This window comes from Phasianus colchicus, chromosome 1 (genome assembly GCF_987193195.1).
Source record: "Phasianus colchicus chromosome 1, bPhaCol1.hap1.1, whole genome shotgun sequence".
Lineage (NCBI taxonomy): Eukaryota > Metazoa > Chordata > Aves > Galliformes > Phasianidae > Phasianus > Phasianus colchicus.
The window spans coordinates 89,669,205-89,693,672 of NC_143436.1; the positions used below are offsets into that span (position 1 = coordinate 89,669,205).

The window sequence follows — 24,468 nt, forward strand, 5'->3', positions numbered from 1 at the left end:
ACTATATTATATATTTTAGATGTGGCCCAAGACAATTCCTCTTCACTCAGTGTGGCCCAGGCATGCCAAAAGGTTGGACACCCATGAGTCCAAACCCCTTCTAAAGCAGTTCTCTACAGCCAGTTGAACAAGAAGGCATCCAGACAAATCCTGAATATCTCGTGAGAAGAAAACTGACTCTCTGGGCGGCCTGTGCCAGTCCTCTGTCACCGTCGAAGTATAAAAGCTCTCCCTCATGATCATATGGAACTTTCTCTGTTCCAGTTTGTGCCCATTGTCCTTTGTCCTGTTGCTGGACATCACTGAAAAGAGCCTGGCCCCATCTACTTGACAGCTGTCTTTAGATATCTGATTTATAAAATAACAGATTGTATGTTTCAGCAATAGGCATCTTGGAAAGTTTGCTAAAAAAACCCAATAAATACACATACACAAGCAAACAAGTACGCACTCCCTTTCCCCCATACAATTATCCACATGTCAGGAAAACTAATTCTCTTAACGATGCACAAAAAATATATAGTACTTTGTGCTGTATCTACTGGGGCAAAATGCAGTTGCTCTGTTAATCTACAAAAGGCACTAATTCCAGAGTATAGATACATAGCTTTGACTGTCCAACTGTTAACTGTCTCCAGTTGATGTGCTGTGGCACAGTCTAAGATGAGGTCTTTCCAATTCGTCAGGTTGCAAATCGTTCAAGGTAAGACATCTACATAATCAGTTTCATCAATTTCTGTAAAGAAATAAAGAAAAAACAGATCTTGTCATTGCTAATTGCTTTTCTGAAAGACTCCTCTATGCAAGATGGCATGTTGTCATGTTGTCATGTTGCTATGTAGATATTATTAATTCAGTTTGATTTCTCAGTATTCTGTCTGCTATTTCAGAACCAGTGTTTAGACTTAGTTTCCTCTGGACTGGATTTTCTAGGTCACTCCACATGTGGAAGCGAAGCCAATATTGCCCTTTCTAAATCAGAAAGCTCTGTAATTAAATGGTTGTATCCACATGAGACCCTGTCTTTCTGAGAAAGTTACATGTTCTAATCATACATAGTCAGTATTTCAGATCAATAGCACAGGTAGCTATGACTGTAGTGTAATTCAGCTTTTGTTCTTTAGATAAATATTCCCAACAGAAAAGCCCTTAGCTTGAAAAACCATCTCAGACCTTGTTAGATTTTTTTGTTATTATTGTTATTATTTTAGAATCCAGGGAAAAGGCAGAAATAGAACTTGTAGCCACCCTTACAGAAGTGGTTCTTGGTCTAGAACACAATGTTGAAAGCTGGCTAACAACCAGTAGTGCAACCCCAGGAACTAAACTCTTTGGTTCCAGATCTGTGATCCTGAACACAAGGCTGTATACTTCTTATTTTCAACATGATAACTAAGAAAGGTCATGTTCTAACACAAATCACAATAATCTACAAGTTAGATTTTGGTATAAAAGTAGCTTTTGACCTGGACAACAAAGTAAAGGACAGCCTCAACTTTCACTGAAATATAAGAGCCTGTCAGCTTGCCAAAATCACATTGTGTAAAACTGTTTCTTAGCTTTCTGTATTCTAAGAGCACTGATACTCATGGAGTGAGTTTTGGGCAATACCATGCTTTGGCATCTGTACCTTTTTTAGTTTTATTCTGTTAATTTATGGTGGATGAGTGTATGTAACCTGTGACCTAGAACTAAGCAGTTTCCAGTGAACATAAAAAAGAAGGAAGGATCTTGAATTTCTGTCCATGCAAGCTTGTCTCAGAGGATACATAGCAATTATTCACCTGTCAATGCAATTGTTGTCTTAATGAAATGACAGACTAAATTAGATTTCTCACCATCGTAAACGTTATCATTTCCTAACTTGAACTTCTGGTTTCTTCGTGAGGAGCTTGTTTTCTTGACTGGGTAGCGAAGCTTTGTTACTAACCCTTGGTTTGGCTTTTCATAGTTATATATTAAATCCTTTAGTGTTCTGAAGACCTTTTCTGGAACACCTTCAGAAGTCTGTAAGGAAAGAAAAACTAAGTTTGTTTGAAGTTGTATTTGTAATCTGTAATGAAAAGAACTGTCCATAACTTGTTCACCAAAGGACGTTTTGTAAACCTGTATGGTGACAGAATACTGTTCTAAACACAAGAAGGACACCTGTGTGGTGGTGTGGTTATGGTACCAAGCCTAACCTCCTTCACCAGCCCTGCTTGTGTGCGCTGCAGCCAAGGGAAAGCTATTTAGTGCTCCCTGCCTAGCTTCAGATCACAGACTTCCCATCCTAGAAAGAACAGATGTTACCTCCTTCATTCCAATAGCTGATGTCTGTAACCATCTCCCTCATGGTCCTGCAAGTCTGACTATGTCTCAGTTCTTCCCTTTGGGAATTCCTGAAGGGACTTAAAATTCACATTGTTTGTTCAGAAAAAAAGAAAAAAAAAAAAAAGGGATTTCAGTCAACTACAGTCCAAGCGCTATGAAATTTAACTCTTCATCACAGGCCATGTGTTTTACTCTTTCCTTGCAAAAGAACAGAACCAGTTGCTGCCTTCTAGGAAGCCATGGAGATCATAGTCTCCAGGCAAATGTCTTGCTCCCTGCATGTGTCCTTCAAGACTTGGTCTATGTCACCAAAAAGGTTTTATGATATTGCTGTCCTGGTAAACCACTTAAACATAGATCCCTACCAAGACAGCTGAAGAAGTTTCATACTCAGTGTTAAAATGGTGATGAGGATAAGCAAACTATGTATGTATTCTGGAGGTTTAAGCTCTAGGAATTATTGCTATGGAATCAAAACTTAAATTGATAACAATTTTTCAGTTGAAGATCTAAAACCATTCACCACTACTGCTTCTAGATAGTCCAGTAGACATTATGACTCCTGTAGCTATTTCTTTATTGCTAAATAAGATAAAATACAAAGTTTAAGCTTGGCTCAATCCACTACAGCATTGTTCGGTAGAATGAAAGCATTACAGACTTCCCTCTGGTCTTGGAACACAAACTTATGGGGAACATACTTAATTCCCATTTTAAATGTTCGATTTGGACAACTATGCAACAAGCAGAAGCCAAGTGTTTTATGCTATATTAGCATGACTGAGAAAGGACACCTGCAGAAGCAGCTAACATATCTGGGGGCTCAAATGAGCACCAGCTTTCACTTTTAGGTGGAAATTTGTTATTTGCCTCAGCTTTGTCCAAATTTGTGGCTAGCATAGGAAACAGCCGAGGCCAAACATGGATGACACTCCTAAGCAGGGAAACAGAGTCCTCACAACTGACTTTTAACATGTGGACCGAACTGCTTCTGCAGCATAGCCTCCATGTAATTTGCATGGAGACTTTTGCAATACTGTCAGCTTCAAGACAGCAGTGAAAGAGTAAGTACATTAACAAGCTCTAATCACAGCGAGGGTCCCACTTGCACTACCAGTCATTAAAAGTCAATGATGAGGCTTTGGTTTAACACTATCTGGAGATGCGTTATTTTCCTTTTTTTTTTTTTTTTCCCTTCATTTTTTTTCATTTTTTATCTTCCCTTCAACTCATTATAGATTGAATGCCTCTGCCCCTATGCACTGGTTTTGGCTGGGATGGAGTTAACTTTTTTCATAGCAGCCTGTATGGTTCTGTGTTTTTAGTTTATGACTAAAACAGTGTTGATAACACAACAGTGTTTTGGCTATCACTGAGCAGTGCTTGCTTAGTATTGAGGTGTTTTTCCACCCTGCTCCCCCAGTGAGTAGACTGGTGGTGTGCAAGAAGCTGGGAGTGGAGACTGCTGAACTGACCAGAGGGGTATCCCATCTCTCAAGGCATTATGCTCAACTTTAAAAGCTTAGGGAAAATGGGGATGGCTGTGGTTTATGGCAAGTAATCATTTACATGTGCTGAGACCCTACTTTCTGGGAAGCAGCTAAACATCTATCTGCTGATGGGAAGTAGTAACTAAATTTCTTATTTGCTTTGCCTATATATCACCTATTGTATCACCTGCCTTTTATCTTCGTCTATGAGTTTTCTCCATCTTGCTTTTCCTATTTTCTTTCCACCAACAACCTGTTGGGAGGAGTAGGGTGTGAACAAGCAGTTGTGGATGTGCAGGTCAGGGTCAGCCTACTACACTCTAGAACGTTCACAGCTGGACCTGGCCCTTGAAAAAAACCAAGCAATCCCCCCATCACCATCAATATACTATATTCAGTATATTTTAGTAAACCAAAATATATGACTTAAAAACTAGAAGAACAAAAGTATTATTTTACATTCATGACCAGGCCCTGCAAGGAAAATTAAGTTTGAAAAAACTTATTGTCTGCTGATAGGTGTGAAAGCAAAACCCAGAAGAGTGGCTGTAATCCAAAATAGATTACTTTTTTGTCAACAAATCATTCAGTTCTTTATGGGAAATTGTGTCTCTCATACTGAATCCAAACCACCAAATAAGCAAGAGTGACCAGCAAATGACACTTTGGTGTGTCCTTTGTAAAGTGAGTTTGATGACCCCATTCCACTTAAATCCTACTTAATTGTTGGAAGTCCTGTTGACTATTCCTATTCCCAGTCATGGGCTGATCCAGTTTTTAAAATGTCCTCTTGGCTTGCCTATAAATTGAAGATTCTTTGTGTAGGAATCTGATTGATACATTCTGCTCTTATGCATATTCCAGCAGCAAGCAGCATTATCTGAAGTCATTACTTTCGGTGCCACAGAAAAGCACAGAATTACAGATATTGTGATGGCTTCACTCTGATGAGCAGGTCTTTTAAAATCAAGAATTTTGATATTCAGAACCCCTAGATTCTAGGTGCCATGGCAGAGCTTCCAAATAGAAAAAGCTAATTAGGAACAGAAGTGCTGAAAGCTATAGATTTTTTCTTCAATAATATAAAAAAGAAATGGTCAAATCGGGAAATAGCTGGTCAACAAATAGCTGATTCATTCAGATTATAAGGGATTTCCAGAAAGATAATATCTACTTATAAGCTTGCAAGTATAATGTCAGAAAGTCAAAAAGTAAATATAGCAGAAAAGGAAGTTGGAAATGTGTAAGTTGTTTTGAAAGTAATGCCTCCTATTTATTTTCATGGTACTACATGAAAAAGAACAGAATAACACTATTTGATTGAGCAAATTCTCAGCTATGAAACACTATTTTTCAACACAGACATCACCATTAGCTATGCATTTTTACTAGTGATGAACAAGAGCCAGTGTGCTGAGCTCATAAAAATGCAGCAGCAGTGGTGACCCATTGTTTCACAACTGTTATTACAGCATTCCTGGAATGAAAATATTGCCTGCACAGTGCGGCTTTCCTCAGCCCAAACAGATGGAAATCAGTAGGTGCCAAATCCAGACAATACGGTGGGTGTGGTAGGACAGTACAGACCAGATTGGCAGTGTGCTCCATGGTTTTCAAAGTGGTAACTACCATTATTGTATTGCAAGAAATAGAGTGTCTTCTTCTCTGGCCTGACTCTGGAATTTCAAGCCGTCAGCTTAGTCAGTATTGTGATGGTTTGTCCAGGTTCCAGGAAAATCCAGAAGGATCACCCCTTTCCTATCCCAAAAGACAAGGCACAGCACTATACCTGCTGAGGGCTGTGTCTTGAACTTTTTCTTCGATGGAGAATTCACGTAACCACTCTGTGGACTGCCATTTTGACTGTAGCTCATACTGATGACCACATCTCGTAACAAATAAAGACGGGATTGAGAAAACTGACACTCTCAGCCTCACATTGGTTCAACAGGTCCTTACAAACTTGCATACAGTGTTCATTCTATTCCTGTGTGGGACTCACCTGGTGCAAACTTTACAATATGCCAACATTGCCACCATCAATATTCAGCTCCATGTTCATAATCTGCCAATTTGTTTGCATGATCTGGTTGAGGCACTCTTCATTTTGTGGTGTGGCAGCTGTGCGTGACCATCTAGAATCTAGGACCATCTAGTGGCTTGCCTTTTACGCTGCTGTCACTGCTGCTGAAACACACCACCGACCATCTCACTGTGCTCACATCCACTGTTTGGTCTCCGTAAACATTTGGCACACGTCAATGAATTTCATTGGGTGTAATTTCTGCATGGAGGAAATGCATCATATCCAGACGGCCATCTTTGCTTCATCTGCATTTCCATTTCAGATGCTGTTTGTCAGACTGCCCCTCTGCTGCTATCTGTTGCATAGCAATAAAATGTAATGGAATATTGGTGGGAAGGTTTAACAACTTCTACAGTACCACCAACATCCGCCTCTGACATTGCTGGCCAACATAATAAAATGGGAGGCATTACTTTTGAAGGAGGCTTCCTGTTTAATAAGGCAATCTTTTCAAGTGCCTTATTTCTTAAAATTCATTAAAATTTAAAATAATGAGGTCATTACAGATGAAATGAGATTTGCTTACCTGCATTTTATAATATCCTTCATAATCCCTGAAGATACGATAAGTATAGATGACTTTTTCAAAGCTGTGAAAAACATTGTTGTATACGTTATGTTTGTATCAACTGTCAGACCACAGGAAAGGGCTTAGACTACTACAGCTGAATATGACACTCGGGTATTGGTTTTGTTTGCTTGCATGTTTTTTTTTTTGTTTTTTGTTTTGCTTGGGAAAGACCTTGAGCAATCATGTTCACATCAGCTAACTGCCTGAGCTCTCCTCCTGCTTCTTAGGTCCATTTTTTATGTTGAGTTAAGTTTCATATGACTACAGCTTCAATAAAATAAATATGCTAATTCAAAGTAATGAAAATGCTTCTGGTTACGTCCAGAAAGGGCTGGAAGTCGCTGTTACTTTTTCATAGACAGTAAAGCACAAAACAGAGCCTAGAAGCCCACTGAAAGCTGCTATACATGTAAAATAGTTTTTGCTTCTACAGGATGCCTAATTTCTTGCTCACCATCAGCAGAATTGCTTTACCATATTAGAAACCACTTTGTGCAAATGTCAACATGGAATAAAATGCAGGCAAAGGGCAGACTCATGCATCTATAACCGCAGTGTCTCCATCAGCAGTGAGACAAAGGCGAGCTGTAGCTTGGATGTCCCTCAGACTCCAGCAAGGGTAGACTTACTATCATACAGCCTTTTTAGGCTGGAATGACAGTGTTAACACATACCTCTCCTAAAAAAAAAATGGAGCTACTGTGAAGATCCAAATTGCTACAGGGGAAAGTGAAGTATCCTTCTTTCCCTGAATTCATACCCTAGGGGAAAAAGAATGGGCTTCAAACTATCAACTCCATAGGAAATGTCACCTTTTAAAAGACTGATCTACACCTCAAAACAAGAGAAAATTACCTGGGATGTGACACAAGATTACCGTGTTATATGGAAACTAAGAACAGTGGCGTGAACTGACATTCTGAAAGGCTGTCTCTGGGAATGTCTTCTATTGTTCTCTGTAGAGAACAGGTGATTTATTAGCTGTGGCATACACAGGAGTGAGAAGTCATAGAATGCTTTTTCTGTAAGCTGCTTTCCTTGGGTGAGCCCACAAGTAATCTTCCCACTGAGCCATCTATGCCTCCACCTGTTCCAGATGCAATCACTATTTCAAACTCAAATGTATTTGATTTGACTAGATATGATACTGGCCATTTAACAATGAGCATATCCAGAAGAGAAGATATGATATTAGGAACAAACAAGTGGGCTAAGTCTCTGACCTTATGCTGAAAGAGAATGTTAAAAGAAAATGTTAAAAGAAAAAACAATGGAGGAAGGAAGGGAAACCACAATTTTAACAGACGCCGGGACTGGAAATATCTGCAATAGCATTATCAACACATATGATTGTGAATTAAGATGTATAAGACTGAGATAGAAAAGCAAAACAAATGGGTTTCCAGAGTTCAAAAATTGAGAAAATTTTTCATGTTTTGAAATATGTGTACTCTAAAATTTGCAGATAACTTACAAAGTAAACCCAGCTCAGGCTTTTATATAAATTATTTGATTCCATATACTTCCCATTCTCTCATCTGTTTTCCTTGCCTTCCAATGTGATACCTCTCTAAACTATATCTTGCAGTTGTATTACAAGAAGAATGTTGAATTCTTGGAGAAATGTCAGTAGAAAATGTCCTCCACTCACCAGCACACAAAACAACAACATGGGCTCTACTTTTAGGAAATTATTCTTCTTTAGCATTTCCTAGAGTTTTGACTATTATTATTTTAATAATACACAAATATTAGAACATTAAGGATACTAATGGCCTTGGACACATTTTATCAACAGAAATGAAAACTTTTTATCAAGTATGGCAATGACAGCTGTTCAGAAGATGAACTGGAGATCATGATAATCACCAAAAAAGGCAGAAAAGCTACAGAGAGATATAAACCACAACAAAACAGCAACAAAAAAAAACAATATCTGAAAACAGGTAATTTTAGTTGGTATGCATGTTCATTGGAAAGATTTCAGATATAGCTAAATGAATTGAGATGAGATGAGAGGGAGAATCTTAGGGCAAAAATCTAGTTATGGGGACTTGCAAGTAAATGGATGTGTGTTCTGCAAAGAACCTACTCTGCTCTCTGAAGAATTTACTATGGACTGGGACTTCTCACTTCCACTCAGAAAAGATTAACTTTGACTACTCTTTTTTTTTTTTTTTTCCCTCCATGAGGTACCTGTAAAAATTCACAAGTATCTGGCTTATGAGCTTTTATAAAAGTCGGTCTTCATTCTTTAAACATAATATGCAAGTAAAAATAAGATATAGAAGTGAATAACAATAATCTAAATGGATTGTTTCTAAACTTATTCTTTTTCAGTCAAAATTTGAAAGTTGTTGTGCGTATATTACTTGGCTGCTGCAGTTATTTTAACATAAAATGAACATGAAACTACCATTACAATGAAAACTTCTGATTCCAAATCAACTATTAAATGCTTATAAACAACTGCATATTATGATTCAAATTAACAAACTAACTAGTGGGAGGACAAGGGAGTTCTTGTAGATTTGTATCTCATCTGCCATTTCTCCTTACTCATCTTTGTCATTCCCAGATGATCCTTTCTTCTATTCACCAACCCAGCAGTACTCCATGTTTCCTCCTCTCTTTTTCTCCCTTCTCCTTCGATTTGTTTCAAAAGCAGTGAGATTTTGATTATTGATAAAAAGTATTTCCTGACATTTCTGAGCTAATTAAATGTTGTGCTAATTTTTTTTTTCATATCACTCTCAAACACACCATCAAGGAAAGTGTAAAATTTTATAGGTTCATGCAAAAAGGACTAGTTACTCGTTCGTAAACTCTGAACATATTAAGAACAGATTGATTATTTATGAAAAATGTGAAACAGACTTTATGAACAGGAAAAAAGTACTGTTCCCAATAGGAAAAGAAAATAATCCAATTTTAATTGTTCTAAGCTAAGCAGTTTTCTATTCCCATCTTGTTCATGGCCTTATCATGAATTTGAGTAGGACATGACATCTTTCTGTCTCAGCTTATCTTCTTACATCCGATAAACTTTGTGGGAAACACAAGGCTAATGTTTCATCAGATAATCAGCATGCATATGAAGAAGAAAATGTTTTATATCCTACTGTGAGACTTTTCTGTGTCTCAGTAGTGCTAGAATGGTAGTTACTCATTGTTATAACAGAGGTAGCAACTTTGAGTGAGGTTCTTCTCGCAGTGTTTTGGCAGGCGGAGGTGTTTTCTCTGGGCTCTCTCTATTGTCTGCAGAGAGACAACAGTATCAGCAGAGAACAGTTCATCCATTCTCTGTTGTATGAATTGTTTTTACAAATGCCCCCACTCACCACTCACTGTAAAGAAAACACAAGGCAACCAACATCGCTTGAATACATCTACAGACATATTGTTAACATTAGGGAAGAACTATTAACATTAGAAAAGGAGAATTCTTAGTTTTGAATCTATTTGAAAACTTGTAAGAAATTTAATATTAAAATACTTACAAAACACACAGACACAGGGCTCCAGCCACACTTTCACTCTCTCGTATTAAATAGCTACCATTCTTTCCTTTCTTGCACAGCAGTTCTTCACATGCTTTTCTTGATATCTTTCCATGAAAAAATGGGAACTCCATGGACAAACAGAAACAAGGTCTCTTGTCTTTCAGACCAATTCTAGAAAAAGCCAGAAGACTAGCATTAAAAGAAGACTTATTCTAAAAGCTGCTGTTAAGAAGTGAAACTGGAGGTGCGAAGTACGGTCATGGCTTCATGTTGCTGTAATTGTCTGTCTGCAGTGCACTTAGTCATCAGCTTAATGCTAATGAGCACAGTGAGGGCAGGGTGGAAAATAGGAAATGATTCTTCTGCACTGTTAACAGTCCATGTCAGAAGAGAAGACTCTTCTGGCACATTGTACGACAGAGCTAACATTTGGTTTGTGTATCACATTTCTAAGCTATACAGTAGTTTAGCAGACACCTAAGTACAGTTACATTTTAAAGTTATCCTTTATATTTGAAGATCCTCGCAGCCTTGCTGAACTTCACCCTGTACCACAGCTGTTGGTTGTTGTTGCTGTTCTTATGGTTTAATGGATTTTCCAAGTTTCAGTGAAAGTTGGTCAGCAATATTTGAGAATTAGATTTTTCAAGGTGTTCTCTCTGCTGCCTCCTTCTCATTTTTAAAGTGTAACAATTTTATCAAGAAGTTCTGCTATGTCTATGTCATGATTTAGAAAACATGGTAGGAAGAAGATGATGGTCAGACAGTGCTTTTTGGTACCCCTAGGAAGCTGCTGTCAGTTCAGTGTGGGCAGGATACAGCTGTGTGGAGAACTGCTGCTCCCTGATGGAGGAAATGCTGCCCAGCTCTATGGGAGGTGCTCTCACAGGCATTTAATGCTTTCCTCACTGGAAGGCAAGGACTGGGGAAGGGTGGAGAGCACCTGGAGACCTGGAGAAGCAAGAGATAAAAACCAGGCTGGGCAGTATTAGTGAAGGAAACTGAGGGAGGACCTAAAGATACAGGAGTACTGTGATTCAGAAGGTGAGACTGGAAAGAAAACATGCACTGGCCATGCAGATAGAGTGGGTTTAAGTCACCAGGGAAGGGAAAAGGGACAGAGAAAGCAGGAGAGACAGTCTTCAATGCTGAGGAAAAGGATCAGAGACTGCTGCAATACAGTCCGATTTCAAAGTCAAAACAGTCCAGGTCCACAAGAGCTGGAATTGGCTGGGGTCTTCTTGATTTCAAAGATCACTGTTTGCATGTACACTTCCCAGCTTTGTTACCTGAGGACGACTCTGAAGTTCTCATAATGTGTCACCATTTCTCTGTCACTTGATCTCAGATGATGTCCTTGCTCCACGGCAGTGATCCCACTGCACCATGACAGTTGCTTACACCATCAGTGCTAGTGGCACTGCACTTTTGTTGTACAGTTCTGGGATCCACCTTGCTCACAATCCTTCACATTGGTAAGTGATGGTTGGCTATTTTCTCTCTTCTTTTTTTTACAGATCCTTCTCCATTTAACAGAAATTCCAAGAAACTTGTGAGTGCAAGTACTCAGCAGTTAGATGTCAGAGTTACAGCACGCTGCTGGCAAAATTTCAATTTTCTTCCTTTTGTGGAAGTGAAGTGTGATAACGGATCAGGTATGGTAAAGGCTGGTGGTCAGTAATATGAATGTGCATATAGTTTTCTATACATCTCATGAATGTAGAATTTTCATGAGGCAATGCAAGGTGGGTGACCTGGAATTCCAGCTGTGAAAAGGAACAGCAGCAGTTGCTTAACACTTCCCAACTTCAGGTACATTCTCTGCTCTGATAGGAAAGCAAACAAGCAACAAAATAAATAAAACTAATATAGAGTACCCAAAGGAAGACTATGGAAACAGCGAACAGTCTAAAGGGCAAGATGTGTGAGGTATAGATGATGTTGCTGGGCTTGTCCAGCGTAAAACAGAGTAGGCTGAGGGGAGGCCTGATGGCGGCTGCAGTTCCTCCAGGGAGCGGAGGGGCAGCGCTGAGCTCTGCTCTGTGTGACAGCGACAGGGCCCGAAGGAACGACATGGAGCTGTGTAAGGGAAGGGGCAACTAGGGGTTAGGGACAGGGTCTGCACCTCAGGGTGGTCATGCTCTGGAACAGGATGCCCAGGGCACTGGGCACAGCTTCAAGCTGCCAGAGTACAAGGAACATTTTGGACAATGCTTTCAGACATAAGGATTGAATTTTGTGTGATACTGTGTGGAGTTGGAGTTCCTTCCAGCTCAGGATATTTTACGATTCTAATGGAATTATTCCTCTTTTGGGAACGTAATGGTATTATGTTCTTCCCTAAGGACCTCATTATCTACATGCAGAAACAGAATTCAATAAAATCAGTCAGTCTTGCAGACCTGTATCTACGAGGCTATTTAAACGGAAGTGGCAGCCACACATTACCCACTGATCACTTACTCAGGTACTCATCTGCTGATAAAAAACCCATGAGAAGAAGAAAGTGCTTGAAGAGAAATGGGGGCTGGGGCCTTCTTTGAGCAGCAACCACTGTCCACAAGCTGACCATCTTACACAGCAGCAGCCTGTCCATCCTTGCCCTGCCTTTTTCAGCCAAAGGCAGATGAAGCATTGTCATCGGTGCTTAAGTTAGAATTTTTCTGTTTCCTTGATACTCCTCAGAAGCCTTAAAATAGCTCTCACAAAGCTATGGCGATGTTTGAAATGACTGCAAGACTTGTGCACAGATGTTGCAAGCCAGAGAGGTTTGTGGTTCATTATAGTGGTCCCAATTATTCCAAATTAAGATGTGGAATGAGTTGAGGTGTTGATTGAGAAAGAGTATGCTGTTATTAAAAGATTGGCAAGTGGGAAAGGAAAAAGAAAAGAGAAAAGAGAGAGAAAAAAAGAAAGAAAAGCAAGCCACCACTGCAGATCCTGTGACATCCTGAGGGCCTGTCCTCCTTCTGTGGTGGCTGAGGATGTGGTGGGGTGTACACCACCAGTAGGGGTGTTGGCAGTGCCTTTTATGCCATGTGATGGTCCCTTCTAATTGGACCTACGTGCTGTACAAATGCCATACTGGCCATGCTTCTCCTTTTGCACGATGGTTGTGGTTGCAGTTGAACCTTAAGCAAGACAACTAACTTCTACTTTTCCACTGTGCTAGGGCATAACATGTTTTTGATCTGGAACTTTCACAAGAGTGTTGCCAAACACTCTTTCGTTCTGTGGCCTTCACAGGATTGTTATGGTTTGTTACTCAAGTCACCAATTAGCCACGTCCAGAGAGGGACTATTCATAATGTTACAGTTCCAAGTAGTGCCATCACAGAATCTGAAATCAGATCCAGAATCCAGAAATAAGCACGTCACTTTATTCTTAGAATAGGACATCAGAAAAGGGAAGCAGACAACAGGGTTTGGATGGAGAAAACCCACCAGCAGCAGGAAGAAAAAATATGGAGAGGAGATTCTGTGTGAAGCAGCAACAGCAGCCACAAAAACTGGAGGAACAGAACAAGGAGAGAAGCAACAAAGTTACAAAGAGGATCCTGAAAAACATGAAAGAGAAGAAGCAGCAGATCTCAAAAAAGTAAAAAACACTGAATTGGAACTGGGGCATAGAAGACAGTTTATATACAGGGGCTTTGATGAAAGAGAATATATCAGAAGGACTTTGTAGCAATTTCAAGAGACACAAGAGGATGAGTAATTTTGGAACAGCAGTTGAGGGAACAGCTAATATTGTAGTGCTGTAACAGCTAAGGAGTAATCGAAAATTAATAAAAAAATGTTCTTTTTCATTTCTGCAATGCTTATAATACTAAAAGACAACCAATCAACCAGAACCAAAGCAAATAGCAAAAAAAAAAAAAGCAACAGAAAAACTAAAACAAAACAAAGAAAGAGAAGAGGAACAAGTAGACAGGAGCTTGAGGATACCAAAAAGGAATATTTGAAAAGGGAAAATTCACTTTAAAGGGAAAAAGGAGTTAGCTGTGACAATTCAGTATTCTAAACAAAAAAAGCTTTTGAAGAGGATGAAACAAGGACAGCAGAAGGAGCAAAATTGGGAGAAGAGCTTATATAACTAAAATACACTGGAATGAACACTAAAGACTTGTAGATTTTGTAATACCCATGTTCACTAATACATGTAACTTCCTTCTGTATTTCAAGGTCCTGGGCAGTTACTGAATTCATATAGTATTGGAGTAACAGTACTGATGAAAAGGACATTCAACTCTGGATACTACTACTGATGATACTCTGGTCAATCTTCTTAGTTTTTAAGTCTGAAAACCACTGAATCAAATAATCTCTAGAATTTTCTGTGAGCCAGAATTTGGGCACCTACAAAGGCCAAGTATTATAATAGACATGCTAGGACATCTGAGATGCTATACTGGGCTGGCAGATGTAACATTGGACTGTCATGGGTAGACCCATTCCCTTTTGGAGGAGCAGATGGAGGTCACTTGGAATGACTACAACACCTCAGGAGGAGGTGATGAATTTGCTCCTGTTGTATCTACAGAAGGCAGTTCCTTTACCTGCTTCTCAAATAATTGGTTCTACTCTAGACACAGAAAAAATGAAGATGAAACCACCAACTTCTTTTAAAGATAAAATATGATGGGTTCAATATCTTTCCCTTCTGAGGAAAGCTTGCTTGTCTTACAACAGTTGCTCGCTTATCCAGGAATTCCTCCCTACAGAAATTGCATTGGTTCTACTCCTCTTTAGAAACACATCTGATTTTTAGGAGAAAGAGCTCTCTCTTCTCCTTTCCCATCAACTACACATTTGAGTTACAGTGTGGGACTGAGTACTTTACTGGTGTGTAACTGCATAGCTACATTTGCTAAATTTCAGAAACAATCTGAAATTTTCAACCAGCACAGTAAGATCCTATTAAGAAGTGAAGAAATTTCTTGCGCCACTAGTTGGGCAGTTTACACTGTGTAACTCCATTTATTTACAAGCATGTTCTTATTTCTGGAGTATTTATTTTGGTTAGAGACAGGGTCAATGGTGTGCTTGATGTGGGAAGATAGGAGCTTTTATCTGTTTAATCTAATATCACTGTTTTGAAAATCTCTTGCCTCAGAAATCATCATGGGAAAATGAGGTAAGAATTGTGTAATGGTAGATTTTCAGCTCCTTTTAGGGTTTTCAGTTCTTTGTTCAAATAACAAGTAATGATCCCAGACAGAAATTATCACTGTGAAACCATGGTTCAATGTGCACAGTGCAAGCACAACTCAAACAGAGTTCAAAATTTAAAAAATATACCAAGATGCAATTTGTTCCTGCAGCTTCCCAGCAGGGTTCAATAGAAGAGGGTCACCTAGGGATTGAAGTGATCCTTTTACTTTACCTATCTGCAGTACTCAAGTGAAGTTGAAGTTTGGCTTAAAAGCAGAAACCACAGAAACGTATAATGTAAGGGAAAGGAAGAAGAGACACGCCATAAATATCATCTGGTCTATCACTAAAACACCCACCTAACAAACTGATCAGACACAGACTCTTCACTGTCCCTCAGATGCATACAGAGGTGCGTATATATATTTTACTCTGTCAATGGTGGGCTAGTTCATGGCAAAAAGACACTGGCAAAGACATAACAGGACTTTAGGTCACACGTGGAGATACCTGTTGACAGATGCTGTGTAATTATGAGGAATGTGGTGAGAGACATCCTTGTCAGCTACCTCAGAGCTGTGTCATGAACCTCACTCACCATCATCTGCAGCATGCAACATTTAGCTTTCACCGTCTACATTTGAATCATATAATGACATACCTCCATGGGCCAAATTCACTCATAAATTCAGACCAAATATTTCCTATTAAGTATAAGCCAAAAATACAACCCCACATATCCAGGTTGCCCACTCTGAAAAGTCCACAAAGCGGACAGAAACAGGAGCTAATGGTATTAACTTTGATGAAATTCAGATGTATTTCACACTATGGGCCAAGAAGGGCAACATTTGGGTTTCTTCACAACCCTTTATGGACAGAAAATTTTCAACAGCTTTAAGTCTAAGAGGGCCTCGTGTGAAAAAGAAGAAAACTGAAAGAGTGTTGCCTACATGATGGCGAGAAGCAGTCTTCATCAGTGAATTCAGGGTACTGCATGGCACAATTCTCCAGTCAGGAGCCCAGGCTTCTGTTTGGTGGAGGAGGCCCTTCTTGTCAGCTGCTGTAAGCTGTTGTGAGTGAGACTGTTCCTGTTCCTCAGATGCAGCTACTTTTCAAGTTGTCTGTGCTTGCAGAGTGGCAACAAAGCCTGAAGCCACTCTAGTTCACAGTAGGATAGTTTGTGACAGGAGAAAGAGACTGAGAGCTGCTACAAATTCTGTGTAATTTATGACAAAAGATGTAGGAAGGTAACAGCAGTGACACCCCAAATCAACATACCAAGGAAGCCATGGTGTGTAATTGCCTATTTGGAGAGTACAAGAGAGGCACAGTGCACCGGCTGGATCCTTCTAAGCTGCAACATTTTGTGCAGTGGAGGTAATAGCACCAGAATAAGCCTTTAGGCATTATCACTAACATTATTAGCAACACCAAATCAAGCTGTGTCTGGCGTGAATCTGCTCTTAAAATAATTTTGCTCTTTCCCAAAACAGGACTAGATTGTTTTTTTTGTTTGTTTTGTATTTCCCCATCATTCACTTAAAGAAGGAATGTTTCTAGGGTAGACTTCTGCAGTGACTGACTGACCTTTTGCATGTTAGGGAAAGGAAAAAAATACTAAGCACCTTTTCCCACTCTCACCTCCACATGAAGAAAAGACTAGATTGTCACCATCTCCTATACATGAAAATACTTCATACTCTAATCAATCTTCTATATTCTTAACAAAATGCAACCACTTCCTGCAGTCTTTCACCACAGGTTCCTTTTTCAAACTTTGCAGATGTTCTCTTTGTTGTACCTGGACACCACCTTGTTTGCCACTTCTATAAAATGCTATGCCTCTGTCTGAACAAAGCCTTTTGACTACAAGAGAAAATATACACTATTGAAACGCATTTTCGTGGTAACATCTCCTATTAGCAAGCATGCTTGGCATTCTGGTCTTGCCACCTATACAGGCTGCAGCTCTAACACAGAAAAACTCTTAATAATACCTTCAGTAAGAAAAGTAAAGCCAAGGAAAAACTAAGTTGCTGAACAGCATGAAAAAAATATATGTTCAGTGGATAACTACGGGGCAATGATCAAAGTTAAACTGAAAGCTGTGGTCAGAAGAAGCTAAAAGCAAAGCCAGTGTGCTTGAAAACAGCTGAAGTTATGAATAAAGCAGGAAGTGCAAATGTGTGATGCAATTTGACCAGGTAGCGAAAAAGGTAAGATGTGGAAATAGAAAGAAAGCTGACCTCACTTCTAGCCTAGTCTCCTGAAAATCTGAGTTCTTGGCCTATGTTAGTAAGTAATTATATTCCTGTACAAACTGAGCCAACAAGAGCTTTTACAAGAAATAACCATTATAGATAGAAATTACGTTTAATTTGGCAAAATTCCTAACTGTAGCATGATGTCTACATCAGTCTCTGGTTTTGCTTTGGACATTACTTGTTTTGTATATTATTAAAATTACTATTATTTCTTCCTTTCTTTTCTGTCTTAGTAAATAGTTTTCATCTCAATCTATGAGTTCTACATATTTCCCCCCCTTCAGTTCTCTCTCCCATCCTATTGGGAGGAGGAGGAGTGAGCGGAGGGCTATGTGGTGTTCAGCTGCCTGTTGGCTTTGATTTTAACAGCAGCTTTTTAACTAAAAGGATATGTCAGCAACTTGTCAACAATTTGCATTTGTGACCACAGCAAAAAGAAGCTGAGAGAAGGTATCACTAAGAACTTACTGAGATTCCTCAAAGAAAAGCTAGAGAAAAAGAAAAGCCATCAAGGAGGGTGCTACAGAAGAATCTTGAGCCAAAAAGACACCCAGGAGAACTGGAGCCAAAGGACAAGAAGCCTTCAGGAGCAGTGCGTTTTAAGGCATTGAAAGGGTCTGTCAGATTGCTGCCCTGTACTTAAAAACTTTAACAAAAACAGTTTTAACAGAGAAAATTGCAAGGTAGAAGGGACACAAAACGAGGAGGATTTAATAGGAATCCTAAGTGAGATCACAGGAAAAGTCCTTAAAATTGGAGGGATTAATCACATTGGAAGAACATCACAGTACTTGAAGACTACGTTACAACCCTACAAAGGTCAGCAGATGAGGTAAACAACAGGGGAAGAGAGAGGAGGGAAGGAAAGTGAAACAAAACCCAGATCTTCCATAAGGGCTGAAGAGTCTGATATAAAGGGAAAAATACATGAAAAACAATTTAATCCTCTCTTTTTAAAGAGATACATAAGCAAACACTGACATACAACAAGTAATTCATTAGAGCAACATGAACTGTATTTGAATCATTGCAGTGGGCAGGAACGTAGCAGCAAGGAAAAAAGGACTTGAAGTGCAGCAGCACAGCTGTAACTCACTAACATTTGTTGGTGGAGTTCTCAGTTCTGGTTCATTTTGACTCTTTGACGGAGAAAGCCTCCTAGCTGTTGCTACTATCAAATTCATATTCAAACCCAAATGCTCCATCTCACAGCGTGAAAAGCTGTGTGAAATGATTCTCTGACTTGATGCCTCTGAAAATAACTCTATTGCAATCATGAAGAAGGAGAATGAAGATTAGCAGCATGAGCACTGCCATTTTGTTTTGCAAATCCAGGAATATATCAACAAAGCTCACTTAACTCTGATAGTGGAGAGTGAGATAAATATGTGATCACATGAAGACTGCTCTAATCTGTATATACATATATATATGGACTGCATCAGAAAGTGCAAAACTAACCTTACTGTGCAGTTTCCCAGTGTTTCAGCTCATAGCTCTTACAGCCTGACATGCTAGCACCCCCAACTGTTTTGTTTTCTCAAGTCCATCCAACTTGCTGCTCACTGTCTCAGTTGTTTATTCTAGAGAAGACACTCACTAGATGTGAATTCACAAAAACCTGTTTTCTCACCTGTGAAAAAACTTGCCATAAGACACTGCTTAATATACACACCAAAAACAACAACAACCACCACCAAAAAGACACCTTAATGCTCTGCAACCATAATTAGGACAAGGAGAAAAACAAGCTGCAGTACAGACACCCTCCAATTACAGATTACAGGGGCACCAAGTGCAGCCCCCATACAGCAGATGATACCACTATGAGGGTACCCCTGGAAGCTGTGAACAAGGCTGTAAAGCTGTACAGGTGGAACACACAGATTTACAGCAAAACCAGCTTTTCTCATCAGGCTTCTCTGCAAATTTGAAGATCATTAGTGCCAAAATCAAGCAGTTTTTAACAAAGCTATCAGAAAGGTATGAAATAGATCTGGTTTGCTTTGTGCCCTTCGAGGGAGGCCAATTAAAGCTCTCTGCTCCACAACTCCCACACTTTACTACATACTGAGTCTTGTGTGTTAAGTTAGTGTTACTTCTTGATTGTTGAAAAATAAGGAAGATCTGTCACACTGGTTTATCATGTCAAAGTGATTCAACAAATCATCCTGTCAAACTTAAAGGAGCCCTGCAGGTTTCCTGAAGATCTTGTGAAATAACAGCTCACTTGGCTTGTTACAGAAAGAACTGCTATTTTTACATTTAATACTGAGCAAACAGGTGGTAGATTTTGACTGCTGGAATACTTCAGAAAGGTTCTCAAATGTTAAAGACTTTAAACTCTCAAAACATACAAGAAGTTCCCTTCACAGCAGGAATGAAACCAGATTTCTGGATAATGTTACTGAATTCCTCCAGTTCTTTGTTTTAAGTTAGGACTAAATTATATATAAAAACTAAGAAGGAATCATCAATGTAAGATGTGGGTTGGTCCATCTCTTTTTCCTTACAATGGCAAATATAGACACTGCTAACTGACTCAGGAAATATCAAGACTTTCTTTGCATGGGATCATGTGGTAGATCCCAAACGCACATAGGCACATTTCCTGTTCCTCCAGAATGGTTATCCTGCATTAGCTGTAGTAGTCATCTTGTTCAGTGCAGCAATCCTTCTTCATCTTTAGAAGACAAAGCCCTTCCACTAGACAAAAGCAACAGTGAGATCAGCAAAGGACAGCTAAGCACCCTCACACAGTCATCATGGGAGCAACAAAAAGCAGGGCCTCCTCCTGCTAGCGGAAGAGCAATTGCTCTGTGTCTTCTTGAAGACACAGAGATCTACCTGTGGAAGACAAGGGGGTCCAGAATAGACCAGTGCCACCAATTCTTCTGCAACACCCAGTATTTATCATTATTGAGATATCCAGTCTCCATTTACGTTGTTAGAGGAAAAACAAAACAAAACAAAACAAAGTTTGTACTTACATGGTATCCAAGGGAGATACATGCAATGTCAAGCACCTCAGATTAAAAAACTGGAGGGTATGGTAATCTCCATTTTGAAATAGCTTTACAGACACTGAGAAGGGCTGAGAGAGAAGGACTGCCAGTACAGCACAGATGTTGGGTGTCCTTAAATAATTTGTAAAGCATCCCAAGACGCTAAGTCTTCCTTTCCTTTCTTCTTTAAAGCATCAAGAATATGAAGCTTAAGCACAAGTGGCAGCAGCTCTGCGTGTTCTGACTACCCTTTTGGAGAGTAAGTGAAAAGCTTGTATGTTCTCCAATAGAAACAAGAGCATGTAACAATGGTTTTTGGATGCCTGACTGAATTAAACAAACCATGGCAATAGTAAGCCTATAGGGCCCTGATGCTCTTGATGCTGTCTCTTTGCCACAGGCACCTGCATCCCAAGCTGCCTGTCATCACTGCAGGGGGATGTTTACACTGGCAGCTCTTTGCTTACTGTTCACATCTCAGGAAAATTCAGACCAGCCTCTTGAATGGTATTTAATCACATGAGTATAATTAAAAAATTAAAACACATCATTGCTCATCCCAGATTGTTTACCTCCATCCTTCTGCTAAATGGCTCTTGCCAAACATTCGTTCCCGGCAGGTTACAGCACAGGGCAGACGTATTCTCCCCAGACATTCACTTAGATTGAAAGCAGCGTGTTAGCCGACGCCAAGCAGTCGCACTTCCCAGCACAACTCGTACCAGGAAGGTCAGAAAAACAAAGTACTTCCCATCTGAGCCTTAACCAGGTCTGAAAGCTGATCAAAGGCTCCGTGCGGTCTCTAGATGGCACTGTGACTCTAAATAAAAGTTAATCTAAACTGAGCAGCGCTCTTAAAAAAAGTTTTTGCATTGCCAATTGGGCAAGAATTCACAGCTGCCAAGCGACTACCTTCCAGATCTTTATCTATCAGACTTGCAATAATTGCTTTATTTATAGCGTTTAATTACTACTTGGGTCACAACACAAGCTTCACAAGATAGCCTCTTGAGTTTGTTCACAGCTCATACTGCAAATACAGCCAGATGGCAACTGTAGCATGTTCTTTCCTAAGTAAAGCGCATTAGCTAATTGGGGACTCACCTAACTGCCATTCCGTCCCTGCAGTCCCAGGTGCGGTACGGATTGCCAGGTTGCTGTGTGCTAGAAACACTTAACGAGGGGTTAATTGGCTGCTCGCAGCTGCTGGAGATCTGTGTGATCTGTCACTGCTAGCTAGTCCGCTGCTAGCCATCATCTCAATAGAGGCATGGAGGGATGTATTATCCCATTATTCAAGTCAGTAGAAAGATTATTTTTTCTCCTCCACTTCTGAGTTAAAAGTTAAAATAAAAACCAGCTTTCCAATCTGTGTTACTGTTCAGAATCACTAGTTGCAGAAACACTTGTATAGGTGGTGGTACGCAAACCAAAAACAAGTTCAAGATCATGGAAGGGGAGGGCGGGAGGAGGTCTCCTGCATCGTCAGGAAGACTGGTATTTAGGCACCTGCTGATTTACGTTGATTAAAAAACAGTAACGTTATTTCCTTGGTGGAAAGCAGAGCGGCAGCTGTCATGATGAACATTGAGGCTTAGCATTTTGTGTAATTATTCTGTGTGTTTGGGTTGCAGTTGAGTAACAGCTCTGAGAATGGTACAGAATTAGAATGAAAGAACACATTTTCCCTCATGTACAAGCTTTGTCTGTTCCAGTTCTTTAGGAAGACATGTGTATTATGTTATCCATATTATCCTCTCATTTGTAACAAGTACTTCTAAGAAGAGGTATGCGTTGTCACTACGTGGGCTTCTGTAGCACACAGTATGTCAACAAGGCAAATGTTAAAATGAGCACTTAAAGGCAGAATAAAGTTAAAGTACTAAAATTCTTTGCTGTCTGTACTCATGTACCAAAGAGTCCCTAAGTTTTATTGCCATGTCTTCCACTGCTGGGTGCAAAGATGATTTCAGTGCAGCAAAACTGGGGAAGCCTAAGTCAAGCACATGGTGCTGTGCTGGAGGCAATAGATTGATTCTGTTTCTGTCCTCCAGAAGATGGATACAGTCTGTGTTCAAACTTCGATTTTGTGATTTCTTGGCATACTCATCAACCAAGATGGTAAGAGGACTGTGAGAAATAATGATCACAAATGTATTCCACTGAAGACCCGACAAGTCTCTTCAAGTTGCTAACTTACAATACTCAACAGGGACTAGAGACTCTTTCAGTATAAGGATAATTCATAAGTAAATATCGCCAATTCATAATTACATGTTTTGGATTTCAGTGGGAAACAGGAACTCATCAGTTATAAGATATAATTAACAAATTCTCAGCTAGATTAAGAGAGAAAACTTAAAGCTCCCCCATGAACAGTAACAACATTCTCATAAAAAGCAAGACCCTGGATGCTTGATGTCACTTTGCTACCTGCATATGTGCACACACTTGCTGCAAAAGCAAGAGGATATCACCCAAACAGAGTCCGGTTCTCACCCCTTTTGTGCAGAAAGATCAGGGTCAATGGTTTTGGTTTTTGTGTGCTCATGGGCACATAGTCACACAGAGCTCCAGCAGCTACGGAACAGCAAAGATGGTTTTCAAGTGCTGCATTTAATTCTAATGTTTCTGGATGAGCATCCTCCCTGATTGACCTGTTTTGGACTGTCACAGTGACAATTGCCACTGCAAGGAGGAGCTTTAGCAGGTGGCTCCATACTGAGCAAACCCAGTCTGTGCCTAGTCCTCGAAAGTAGATTTGATTTGCAGTGGAGGAATGGTTTAAGTGAGTGTTGTCAGTGTTGTTTAAACTTGCTGCTCTGCAAGCACTAGAATGGTGAAATTCCCAATTGCACATGAATGACTTGTGAGCCCTCTCTAACAACTAGACATCACCTGCAATTTTGCTGCCATATGATTCACAGAAGCAGGTGGACAAAGGTGGATAGTTACAACAATAAATCAGTTTATAGCTGGTATTTGCCTCAGTTTTGATGAGAATGTGTTCTGTCCTGCTCCTCGATAGAAGTTCAAATTAAGTGAGAAGCCATTCTAAAGTAATCTAGTTATTTTACTAAATGAATCCCACCTATTTATCATTCATGTCCAGAATGAAAACAGAAGTGAAGGCACTTATTTATTGAGCAGTAGTTGAAGCTTTTCAGACCAGCTCCCCTTTCCCATTGCTTTGTCTATAGACAAGAATAAATTGAGGTTGCACATGTATAGTAAAAGAGGAAGAGGGAGAGGGAGAGGAGAAAAGAGAAACTTCAATAACTCTGCTTCTCATTTGTTAGCTTATACTGTGGTTCCTTGGAAATCTGCAGATTCATTGGTTTTAATGAGCTGTATTATACCAATAAGCTATGACAAATGACTTAGCAGTGAGGTCTACTTTCTTCTTGTTCTTAAATGACATATACTTAGAAATTTAGTTCCAGAACACAAATTCACGTTTGACTACTTGTACATTTTCTGTTATATAACAACACTGCTACAACAGTAGCAACTACAGCTGCTGACAACAAAAGCTTGTTCTCTGCCAAGATGGGAATTATATTTTAGAACTAAAATTACATTCAAAGACATTTCACAAAGTAGGCTTGCAACTCCATGGAAAGCGTCATTACAAAGGATAAGAGATGTACTGAGAAAGATTGGGAGAGAAGGAGGAACAGCACCTTATTTCTAAGGTATCTGTGCCATGAAGTTGAGATTTTCATCCAAACTTACCCACTTAGAGGGGTCCAGATTTCAATCCAAAACCATTTATTTAAATACTCCAGGTTTTCTTCCTCTTCCAGGAATCTGGCTGAAAAAAAAAAAAAAAAAAGTTTGTTTCAGTTCAAAGATATAAGATTATTTTGTTTCAAGATTTGTGCTTTGAAATGTTTCAGAGCTTTGCTTTGAGAAGTGGTAGCATTTAACTGTCTCCCTTCTTCACTGGAAAATGAATTCCTTTTCACAAGCACCCAGATTTGTACCAGGGTTTTCTTCTGCTTGGTTGAGCAATCTTTGCTCGAGATTGCTAGTAAGCAATTATTTAAAAACGTTCTCTGGTTAAGTAAAGAGAAACT

The 24,468-nt window shown here is 39.6% G+C and overlaps 1 protein-coding gene across 2 annotated transcripts; it reads right to left on the reverse strand.

The window, feature by feature from the left end:
- On the reverse strand, positions 1-24,199 carry SH2D1B (SH2 domain containing 1B). Of its 2 annotated transcripts, none has more exons than XM_031613114.2 (5): positions 24,125-24,199; positions 9,961-10,134; positions 6,416-6,479; positions 1,839-2,007; positions 1-736 (listed from the first exon to the last, which is right to left on the reverse strand). In XM_031613114.2, exons 2-5 carry the CDS (start codon positions 10,092-10,094, stop codon positions 699-701), a joined length of 405 nt encoding a protein of 134 aa, XP_031468974.1. In that variant the 5' UTR covers positions 10,095-10,134; positions 24,125-24,199; the 3' UTR covers positions 1-698. The 2 variants fall into 2 exon arrangements, with proteins under 2 accessions (XP_031468974.1, XP_090008185.1); XM_090152059.1 differs by lacking the exon at positions 24,125-24,199 and adding an exon at positions 20,962-22,238.
- Between the last annotated feature and the right edge of the window lie 269 nt (positions 24,200-24,468).